Here is an 11,799-nt window from a genome sequence, read left to right on the forward strand (position 1 = left end):
AAGCAGAGTATCGATGGCTCAGCTGGGACCTCAACCCAGCTCCCTTGCTTCCCACACTTCTGCTCCACTGTACAGACTAGGACCCACTGGCTCCCACAGTTCCTCCGGCTGCTCTAGGCAATTCCTATCTGATGGTGAGGGAGCAATACAGCTCACCAGACGTTTGAACACAGCTACGTGCAGGGCCGCACCTGCACCCACACTCTGGGGCAGCACCACCACCACCCCAGCACTGGGAGCCACAGCACCCTCCTGACTCAGCAGCATCAGGGAGAAGGTTCCCCATGAACTCCCGCAGCTGGCACCTCCAGCAGAATTCGTTGTGAATTCCAGTGCAAAGTGAGAAATCCTCCAAAAGGATTTAGAGAGATTAGAAATGAGCAGGAAACAAAATGAGATTTAACTTGGGAAAAGATAAGCTAATGTATCTGGGGCAAAGCTGCTTTGCGGTGGGAGGGGACACCCTGGAAAGTAGACCTGCCAGAAAAGGTTGAGAAAGAGCAACCATGGAGAGATGCATCCAGAGAGGGCCACAAGGGGATAGGTTCAGAGCCAACTGCCTGTTTCCTCTTCTGTGATTCTGGAGTGATCCACCTTTGAGTGCTTTCAGCAGCAGAGACCTTTTGAGGGAAAAGCAGTATTATTGTTATATATGAAAGGTGTCAGGAGATGAGGAACAGAAATGATCAAGGGCAGAGATTGATGAGCTGATGCCAGAGGCTTTGAAGAACGATTTTATGTCAGTGGCCAAGAAATGTCCGCAGAGGAGAGTGGTCGGGCTCCGCAAGCCTCTGAGGGGTCTACATCAGAGAAGAAGGGAACACATCTACTGACATAGCTGCAAACTTAGAGCAACAGGGTGAAATTAAGGCAGAGAAAACAAAGGCTAAAGAGCAGGACAGGGTCCAGGCAGTGCAACATGTTAGGCTGTGGGGTACAACCTTCACAAAGATAGATATGTTCAGAACAGCAGCACATTTGCAAGTGGTTGACAAGACAACCTAAAACCAGAAGTTGTTCCTCTTGGGCTGTCTCTGAGTCCGTGACTGGTCCCCACAATTCAGCAGGGGTGTGGATCACACTCAGTCCCACAAAGTGACTCACCAATGTCACAGCCTCTTGCACTTAAATCCAGCCACCCCAGTGGGGTACTGGTGCAGAGGGCAGTGCCACTCCCTGACTCATCAGCACCACCTCCGGCAGCTCAGCCAGTTCTCCTGGGTGCCATGTATTGACTGGGTCTACACTGCACATTCACAACACGGAGCTCTGGCAAGCCAATACTGCAAGGAACAAATTGGCCCTAAGCCTCAAAACCAGTCTCAGATTAGTCACCAAACAACTCAAGATGAGCCTATGACTCATAATTTATTGTGCCTATGGAGACTGGAAACAATCAGATCCAGTGCTGTTGACCTCCCCCATTCGCCACACTTCTAATGGTGAGATAGGAGTTGGCTCTTTATTCCCCAGGAGTAACAACACCTTAGAAGAAACGTGATCTGCTCAGGAGTCCTCAGGCTGCTTCTCCCAGATGTGAGGTCCTTGCAATGCAAAAGAAAAAGAAGGCACGAACGTTCCAGCAAGCTGCCCAACATAAGGAAGGGGACTTGATAGAGGAACAAGCCAATTCAAACTGGAAAAAAAAGACAGTGTAGGTTGCACATTGCTTTTTCAGAAGTTCATGGCACAGGCTACCTCCAGTGCCACCAGGTTCTCTATGGGTGAGAAGGACAGGAAGGCCAGGTAGTGAGGTGGCAGCTTGGATGCCTTTGCAAAGTGTACACCATGGCTCAGGTAGGAGTTATAGACAAGATGAAGGAGAAGGGCTCTGGTCAGTTCAGGCAGGTCACACTTCTGGCCTTAAAATCTCTGAAGAGGTGATGGAACTGGATTTTTTTGCTTAAACTGATCATTGTACTCATCTTGTGCTGCCTCTCCCGAGTTGTCCATAGGGCTTGCAGCTAAGGGGTTGGTTCTCTCCTCTTTTGCTTAGATAATGCTCCCATCGTACAGGGTTGCACACGAAAGGCCCAAGGGCTTGCATGAGACACACCGTTCCTTCACCACAGACCCGTTCAACCAAGATCCAGAGGTATTGCCATCCACAGCCAAAGCTTCTCACCTCCAAGGCACCACACAGGTTGGGAGCAAGATATCCTGACCTGCGTCCCGGATTATTTCAGCCCAGATTACACGGGCCTCCCTGGGGAGCGCTCGGCAGGAATTGCCACTTGTCGGCAGTCCTGGCAGGGCGCTCAGCGGAGCCAGACGCCTTTCCTAACCCAGGTCCCACCACGCAACACGCTCCAAGAATGGAGCGTACCGACAGCTCCCAGAATAGCTGGCAAAGGAGGTGTTGAAGTAACCCCCAAGCTGAACCCCTGCCGCGTTGGCATCAGGCTCGCAGCGCAGACACCTTTCCCCGCTGGGTGCAGGGGGCTTGGCTGATGGGCAGCGCTGGGAGGGCAGCAGAGGTACCTGGGTGCTGAAGGCACATAGGACCCTACGGCAGGAGGTTGCAGCGGGCAGCCCTGATGACTAAGGAGACGCTTGGGCAATTCCAGGTTAGGGAGGGATTTGGCTTTTTTTTTTTTACCCCCCCTCAAAAAGTGTCTGGGGCATCTGAAAGAGTGAGGTAAAAATAAAGAGCGCGAAGCAGCAAGATTAGCCCCATATCACAATATACAGATATAGCACAGAAGTGCAGTTATTTCCTAACACATCCCCTGGATGTATAGAAGTGGCTTGGGCAGTGTATCAAAAGAAATCCATGTGGGAAGGCCTTTTTGGCCTCAGGAGGCCAGCCTTGGGCAGGTAAATGGGTGGCACATGCCAACAAGCCCATTTGCCAAGTTTGCCTATGTAAGTCTGTAACCTTCTCACAGTGATGGCAAGCTGTACCTCTAGGAGATACCTTGGGATCCCCTCCCCAATGCATACAGACAGCAAACCACTGACATTTGAGGGGGAACTTGACCCTCATCTCTTCTGTGGTGCACAGCCCCCACGTGGTGCACAGCTCTCAGCTACTCCGACAGAAGGGAAAGCCTTCCTCAAAGCTGTGGTCAGGCGCTCTTCGCATTCCTCTTGCACCCTCCTTCACTGCTGGTGCTGGAAATATCACCTCCCTGCTCTTATCCACAACTCACCACCTCCTACAAGATAACAGGGACTTGGCTGGAGGTCCAGGCACAAAAGCCTGGTCCCTCTGGGATGGCCAGAAGCTCTCAGCAGCCCAGTTGTGCTGTGGAGTATCGGGTGCTATGGGGCACGGCAGGGGCCAGCAGCTGCCTGTGGGGTGGCACAGTGCCACTGGGGCCACGATGGCCCAGCCCCAAACGGGGCACTGGGAGCAAACGTGGCACTTACACGGACCTGAACTGCAGACCTTACGCTGGACCATTGGGATTAGCCTACAATTTCAAGCATCCCAAGCACAGAGAGGCTGCCTGCACACTCACCACGTGGCTCAGGATAAAAATACCCATCTCTCACTAACAGAATTCCCATGGATGGATGGTGGAGGACACGGCCTGTGGGATGGATTTCCTTTGAGCTTCCAAGGTCCTTCATGGGACCACGCTGGAGGACAGAAGCTTTACAGGCACTTCTGACATAGGCACTGCAGGTGCTTGGCGGAGCTCAAGCAGAGTCCAGCTGATTTACAGACCCGATCAGCAGCGTAAGACAATAGCAACAAGGGGTTAACCAGCTAGTGGGTGCCAAAGGGGAAAGACAGAAGGGGATTTCAACTGAAAGCACCCTTTTCCCATTGATAGTGGGGATTTCTGTCATGTCTGCCTGGGGCACCCTTTTCTCCCCCTTGAGGTGCCTCAGCTCTTTGAATCCCACAGAATAAATGAAGCAGGCACGAGGGAAGCACCACCCGGCTGCCTGAAGACAGCTTTTTAATTAGCCAGCCAGCAAGACGTGGACGTGACCAGAAGCCTTTGAGGGAAAGTTCTCGTGTGCAGGGTGAAAGGCTGCTTGCCAAGATCAGAGTGCCAGCCTGCAAACCTGGCCTCGCTCCACGTGTACTCGCCTCACCTCGGGACGGGGCACATGCGAGCCAGGTGTGAGACACGGGTGCAGGCTGGGCAGGGCGAGGGGAAGCCATGCTCCTGCACCCCAGCCCCTCCAGGAGGAGTTGTCCTCACCCACACACAGCCTCCTCAGTGAGCTGAGCTCCCCTCCAGCACCAACCTGCGATCGCTGTCCTCACGAGAGGTCACAGCCCAGCCATAATCACCCTGCAGGATAAAGGAGAAGAGCTGGACTGCTTCCAGGACACCAGGTACCTCATTCAGAGCTGGTTTGGGCAGGTTCTCGCTGCAGTGGTTTGAGGCAGTTGCCTCAGCTCTGCTGCAGCCACATGCAGCAGCCACAGCCACTGTCATGGAGTAGATGGCTACCAGGTCACTTGGCTCTGCAGATGTCCTACTTCTCCTGAGCTCTCAGAGGTAGGAAGAGAGAAAGAGGGGTGTACCATGCTCTTCTCCTCCAGGAGCAGCCAGCTCAGCTTGCCATCAGCTGGTGGAGTTTGACGTATTGCGACTGACAGTAGGGACCCGCTCCCTCATCCATCCTGGGTTCCCTCATGTTGCAATTTCACATCCAGTGAGGTCTCTGCAGCTCAGCCCAAGGGAACAAAACTGACCTGATGGTTTCAATCTTTTCAATCTGATGACTTGCAAACATTTCCCAGGTCACATAGAGACAATGCCGGTCTGCTAAAGATAGGCTTGCTGTCTTTGCCACCTTGTACAGCCATCTGCAAAACAGCCCATAGATCCATCATCACAAACCAAAAGCCAGTGATGAATACACAAGGGAAGCAGCTCCTTGGGTTCCTCACGCAGCAGCATCCACAGGCAGCCCCCGTTCAACTCACTGCACCGCTGCACTCCACAAGATGTTCCTGAACAAGACGAACCAGAGCTTCCTCAAATACTCCTCTTTCTTCCACTCTGCCCTCTGCAGAGGCTGTGACTGCAGACCCAGCAGATCCACCTGTTGAGCTACCCAAGTCCACCCTAAATAAAAGCCAGATCCATTACCTTCACAAGAACAGGACCCAGGCAGCCATGAACTCAGTGGTCTGTATTCCTGGGCGAGTCACCTCCCAGACATCCAGGTACAGCCTATACGCTCCTTTCCAGCATGGCCAGACTGCCACGTGATGCACTGACCTCCATGGCTGATGAAGAAGGGATAGTGCTTCCAAAGAGCTTTTGCTCCCAAAGACCCCAAAGCACATCACAAAAGATGCAACAGTAGCAAAATCCCTCAAGAAGCGATGAGCACGGTGCAAGCTGAAGTTCTTTGTTCCAGGTTGGCCAAGACGGTGAGGTCTTGCTGAGCCATCACTGGCAGTAGGTTACATACACATTACTTCAGCTGCAAACACCCAGTCCAGTACCAGTGAAGGGCAGGCTCAGAGCTTGACTTTCATCTTGGATTGTAAGCTCCACCAGGACCACATCCACTCGTGCCTGCACAGTGCCCAGCACATGGGGCTTGGCTCCTGACAAGACAAAGGCAGGGTTGGGACCATCGCTGCGCTCCTTGGCATCAGGGATTGGGAAGGAACCCAGGAGTCCTGCCCCCTCCTTCCTGCCCATCAGACCACCCTCTTCTCACTGAGCAGGGAACTCGGGCTGAGCTCCACGCAAGTATTTTGGTGCCTACCTCCCATTCATTTCAACGGGCTTTAGGTACCTAGATGCTTCTGGAGGCTCTGGGCGCAAATCCAAGAGTCCGACCGGCAGGCTGCTGGTGCCCTGTAGCCTCCAGAGGCAACGCTGGCGGGTCTGCTACACAATAGAAGAAAACCAGGATGCAAGGCAGAAGGAGAAGGCAAAGGAAATCAAGGTCAGAATTAAATTCTTTAATACAAAAAAAGGTTTGTTTCTCCTTGTCGTCGTCGTTTTTTTTAAGATATATCTGTAATTTCTTTGTTTAAAAATAAATATGTACTAAGGAATATCTTGAAAAAATTCACTAGACACAATATGTAGTGTTAATATCTTTTTTCCCCGCAATTATTACAGATAAACAGTAGCACCAATAAATAAAATGATAACAAATATTAAAATTAAAAAGGAGAGAGATTCAAGATGTAGAATTTTCTATTTTTCCTGTTTCTTCTTTTTACATATATAAAAAAATCGTAGCGTCTATTTAATCCGAATCACACATATACATAAACATATATATATATATACAAACACATAGCCAAATATATATATAGTATGTAGATGTATATCTAACCCTTGTCTCAATAGGAATGTGTAGGGGTAGGTGTTAGAGAAATTAATTAAATAACTGCCCATAACATGCTACTGACTCTGCCAACAATTGGGGAGAGATGGGACGGGACAACAGGAAGGTTAAATTCATACACAACCAGTACAAATAAAAAAAAAAAAAAAAAAAAAAAAAAAAAGGAGGTACGGCTTATAAATAGTTGAAATTAAATATTAACAAAGAATACTGAAAAATCCCTACTCTTTAATTAAATTATCTGTTTAATTTCTAATTTAAAAAGGGATATTAAATAAGTATATAAAACACTTTCTCTTCCCTCCCCCCCCATAACAAAAAAAAAAAAAAAAAAAAAAAAAAAAAAAAAAAAAAAAAAGGAGGTACGGCTTATAAATAGTTGAAATTAAATATTAACAAAGAATACTGAAAAATCCCTACTCTTTAATTAAATTATCTGTTTAATTTCTAATTTAAAAAGGGATATTAAATAAGTATATAAAACACTTTCTCTTCCCTCCCCCCCCATCGGAAGCCTCTGTCTTGCGCACGATGCAGCATGAGTATTATACATTGCAGATGCAAGCACCCACCCGTGTGTTTTTTCTCCTCCTGAAAGCCATCAGTCGGATGGGGAGTTCCTAGTGGTTAGTAGTCGCTTGTTGTGAGTCTGTTTTTAGACTGTCTTGTCTTTTTGGAAGCTTTCCGTGTTGTACACTATCAGGCGTTGAAAATTCAATTGCAGATGATGTTTGGCAGCATTCTGACACAGACTGAGTACCTTTTTGATTATTATTGTTATTATTAATAATTTTAATCACAGAACTAGATTATATATATCCACATAGATGTACAAACACGCTTTCAGGGGTGTGTGTGTGTGCGCGCATGTGTAAGGTGGGTTTCACATACACCACAGGGTATATTGCAGATACACACATAGCCAAGATTCTCAGACACGGCTTAGGGATTCCAGCTGCCTTCACATTTGATTCCCCAGCCCAAGACGTGGAAAAGGGGCCTGATATTTACAGTACGTCATTAAAAAAAAAAAATATCTTGACATTCTTAAGGGTCACTCACACTGGGCACGCAAACTGAAGGCAGCAAAAGTTGCTTTTTTCCCCCCTTCAATCTTGGCATACATATATATTATTTTTTTATATATATATATGTATAAAAATAAATATATATATATAAAAAAGAGAGAAAATCACAAACATACATACACACAGACAGAAAAGCACACATTCACATACACACACACACACCCCTACTGTGTATATACTTTTGATTAATATCCCTTTCCAGAAATGTTCCGTAAGCATCTTGGATGCTCTTGAGTGGCAGCTCTGTGCATGAAGAAAGCAGACAGTGCTGAACAACTGTGTGGCTATGCACCGGTCCCCATTCTTGCTTCAGCACACTGTAGGCCTTGTGTCCTTTTGCAGCCACCAAGGGCGGGAAATCTAGACTCCTGTGATACTTCCTTGAATGGAAAGTTAGTGCGCATCAGCTGCCCACCATCCTTAAGAGAAGCCAGCGCGTCTCTCTGGCAAAGTTTCTATAGCGAGTAAAGTCAACGCAAAATGTACACTGACATCCCATGTCCCAGCAAGGCAGGCAGGCAGGTTATGAGCCGAGTAAGGGCGAAGGTTGGGGGAAGAGAGGGGAGGACTCCTTGATCACGCAGACGGCCATTTCCTTGGCCTTTGACCCATCGCACCCTAGGATGCCGCTCTTTGGAACTCCCTGCCCATCCTCTCCATCACCTCTCCTCCCTGTCCCAGGCAAGGAGAAGGTGGTTTGTGGTACAGCACACTCTACAGAGAAACAGCGGAGGCCGCACAAGTCAGTTAAGAGTTAAGAAGTTTACACCCAGCGCTTCTACTCAAGTCCAGTCTTAGCTTGTTTCTTATGCCCCAAGTAGCCCGCTTGTGTCCACAGCAGTCGAGTATTATCCAGTGAAGACACCAATAACATTAGCAATGTTAAAAAAAATAATCAGTATATATATATAATATATATATGTGTGTGTGTGTGGTTAAGATATACATATATGTATATATAGATGTGGTTAAAATATATATACATATATATATATGTATATGCATGTATACACACATATATATGTATGCATGAGAAAACCCATCAAATACACCCCTATAGTCTTCCTGGCTCTGTTATTTAGCAGCATGAAAAGAAAAATAAAATAAAACAGTTCAAAACCCAAAGGTGAATTCTGTGCGGCGGGTGCCTTGGGGAATGTTCCTTCCGGAGTCCATCGTCCGTACTGAAAGTGCTGTGCTCTACCGATCCTTCATTTTTAGGGTTCATTTGGATTAGTGTTTTGTTTTGTTTTTTTCTGTCCAGGCGAGAAATCAGGCTCCAGAAACAGGGCTGTTCCCCCTTCTTTTCCGCTGCTCACCGTCTCGGTTTTTCACATCTGTCAGAGAGGAGAGGGAATGAAAAAAAGAGAGGGGTTAATGTTTGTGATGGGGGTGCAAGTAGGACAGGGAAGGGAAGGGAAGGAAGGGAGGTGGCTAATGTGTTTAAGAGCACATGGTGTTAAGACATGGCATGACGTCACTGGTGGGGTGAAGTGCTGTGCAGATGGGGCAAAACAGCTGAGAATCCCGACCCGTGAATGGGTCGACAAATACTATTCCCCCAGGCTCACCTAGACAGGGCAGGGTAGGGAGGATACTGGTACAGGGGTAAATTTAGGAGCAGAATCAGAGGCTTCCTCACAGATGAGCTGAGTGTCTTGTTTGCACCCTCTCACACCATGCACACACAGACACACACAAACACACAGAAAAACAAGGCTAAGCAACGCATGCAGAAAGACACATTCCCTCAGCTCTCCTTCTAGCCTCTTGTTTGGGCAGGAAGCAGGGCAGGCAACAGGGCCTCATGCAGGCAAGAAGGTGAAAAGAAAGTGTCTCTCGTTCCACTAGCTGCCACGAACAGGAGTTAGCACCAGAGAACAGCAGCAGCAGCCTGAAGAAGCAGCAGGAGAAATGAGGATTTACCCTCCCCTGTAGGGCCAAATTCTAATTCTACAAGAAAGAGCATGAGGGACTTCAACTTAACCAGATTTTTATCTGGAAACAGATAAGCTACCCACTCTTATGACTCCCTCCTATCTTTCTGGCCAACACACCAGCTCTGGAAACCTCCTTTAGTGCCAATTATCCCACCACAAAGAGGGACGAGTAAGAGAAACTGGTAAACCCCTTCTGCCATCATGGCTTCTTTGGGGTATTGTTTATTTCTTCTTTGTATTTGTGACTATTTCTTACCCTTCAAATTCTGTAGGGTAATTTCCCATTATTCTGGGGTGTGGGAACAGGAGCAGAGAGAAAAATGAAAATTAGGTCTAGTCTCACACTCTAAGGGTTATGCTCACTGGGAAAAGTTTGACTCCAGAAGCTGCTCTCTTCTGCCCCTCCCTCCATCAATTACTTTCCCACTGAAATTACAGCACCCCAGAAAATTCCTCTGTATACAGAGCAGTTTCCACTACACTGGCAGTGCCAAAGCCTCTCTGGTTTGGGCACAAAGCATTTTCACACCTAAAGGAAGCACTTGCTACTTGTTGTAGCAGCCTTATTCACCTAGCCAATTCCAGGCAGGCAAATGGATGTCCCCTCTTTCAGGATGTAACCACAGAGGACCCTGTCTCTCTCTCCTTTAATTCTCCCCCATCCAACCACTGCCACTGCAATACTTGCTCAACAGGAGGAACCTCCTACATCTTTGTGAAAGGGGCCCGAGTTCAGAATCACAACCAAACGCTCGTTATCAACCCCGTTTCTATGTCTCTCTCTGGATAGGCAGGATGATCCCACACCAGAGATGCGCATGCAGCTGGGGTGAGTCAAGAGACCCCACTTGAGTTCACCGAAGTGCTCAGGTGAGAACCACGAATCAGTTTCTGCACGTCTGTGCCACAGATGGTGCGTGACAGAGAGCACTCAGATGACACATGCACAGCATGGATCTCTGAACAAACAGTACCCACACAGTGTCTGTGCGCCTCACACCTGAAATACAGATCTCTACCTGCCTTCACCTAGAGACAAGACTTAATCCTGCTGTATCCCACGTCACAGCCCCAAGTGCAGCCCCTCAAAGCACAGCTCTGGCCAAGACTTGGACAGGAAACTGTGAACACAGTGCAAGAGGACAGGGTGCTCTCCCTGGCTTTTAAGAACAAAGAGGCAAAGGAGAATGTGGGGACAGCCTTGAGGGAGGCTCCTGGCCTGGCTTTCCTCACTCTGCACACAGCAGAGCGTCCACAAGCTGCATAAAAAGGGCTTGGAAGACAGGGGTAGTCAAATCCTAGTCAGCGAAGGATTTGTCTTTGTCCAACAGTACGCTGACAGTACAGATAATGTACAGAGGGTTACAGACCCTCCCCCTGGCTACCTCAGCAACATGAACTCCGTTATCTTTTTCTATGGGGAAGGGTACCATAGATACAAATGCCCTGTCTCTGGGAGCCATCCCCGTCCAAGTCCTGACAGCACATCTGCAACGCTCAGCCACCCTTTGACACAGGGAAACTCTGTCCTCCTCTCAGTTAGCCCCTCTGCCCTCTGGCCCACGTAGGACAGAGAAAAGAAGTAATCATACAGCACTGGTGCCAAAAGTCAGCAGGAAGCAAGCTCCCCCCTCTTTCTCTTTCTCTCTCTTTCTCTTTGTGTGTTTCTCTTTCATCCTTCAGGACACAAACCTGCAAGTGCGCTCGTTTAACTCAAGCTGCCTCGACTTGCAACGTGAGTCTGTGAATTTGCAGGAACATTTACAGGTCTGGGGATCTTGTACAAACAAGTGCTTTCTCCTCTCTGAGCAAGGCTCACAGTGACTGCAAAAAGGCAAAAGGAAAGATGTCTAAGCTACAGCGCTTCAGCAGAAAGAAAATACACATGCAACACCCTAAACATCAAAGCAATCCCCTTGCCCCCTCCCGCAGCCCCCATGCTGCCCACTGGAGCGTCACGGGCTGATGGATTTTCCAGCAGCACCCCAGCAGCCCCAGGACAGCACCCCCTTGCATTAGCGTAAAAGAGAAAGAAAACAGGCTCTCTGCACAGTATTCACAAATGCTGCATTGGATCCATCGGCACAGGCCAGAGGGACGAACAAGGGGAAAGCAAGGATGGGAAGGTGAGAGGTCCCAACCAGCTATTGACGTATCAATGAAAGGAGTTCTCTGAAGTGGGCTATTCGAGTAGAAAGAGGCCAGCGGCTAAACGAGTTAAATACACAGGGTCTCACCTCCCCTGGAAAGCAGCTGGGCTCCAGCATCACATGCTTACCCCTGCAACCGGCACTGCCCTCTTTTCTGTAAGCCCCATCCCAACCTTGCCACTTAGGATTCTCCTACGGAGGGGCCGTGAATTTACAATGCAGAATTCTGTGAACCACCGTGAGAGAGGCAGAGCGAAAGAGACAGAGAGAAAGAGACAGAGAGAGAAGCCACCAAATCCAGCAAAGAAAGAAAGGAAAAAAGAGAGAGCACCCACC

General features: G+C 48.5%; 1 protein-coding gene across 1 annotated transcript in view; it reads right to left on the minus strand.

The window, feature by feature from the left end:
- Nucleotides 1–6,688: 6,688 nt before the first annotated feature.
- Nucleotides 6,689–11,799, minus strand: part of VEGFA (vascular endothelial growth factor A) — a 19,162-nt gene continuing 14,051 nt past the window's right edge. Inside the window, exons 9-10 of the mRNA XM_014950480.1 lie at nt 11,006–11,137; nt 6,689–8,710 (exon numbers count right to left, since the gene is read on the minus strand). Of these exons, the coding sequence (XP_014805966.1) occupies nt 8,689–8,710; nt 11,006–11,137 (154 nt within the window). The 3' untranslated portion in view covers nt 6,689–8,688. The remainder of the gene's footprint in view (nt 8,711–11,005; nt 11,138–11,799) is intronic.

The sequence above is a fragment of the Calidris pugnax genome, unplaced genomic scaffold (genome assembly GCF_001431845.1).
Source record: "Calidris pugnax isolate Ruff unplaced genomic scaffold, ASM143184v1 scaffold24, whole genome shotgun sequence".
Classification (NCBI taxonomy): domain Eukaryota; kingdom Metazoa; phylum Chordata; class Aves; order Charadriiformes; family Scolopacidae; genus Calidris; species Calidris pugnax.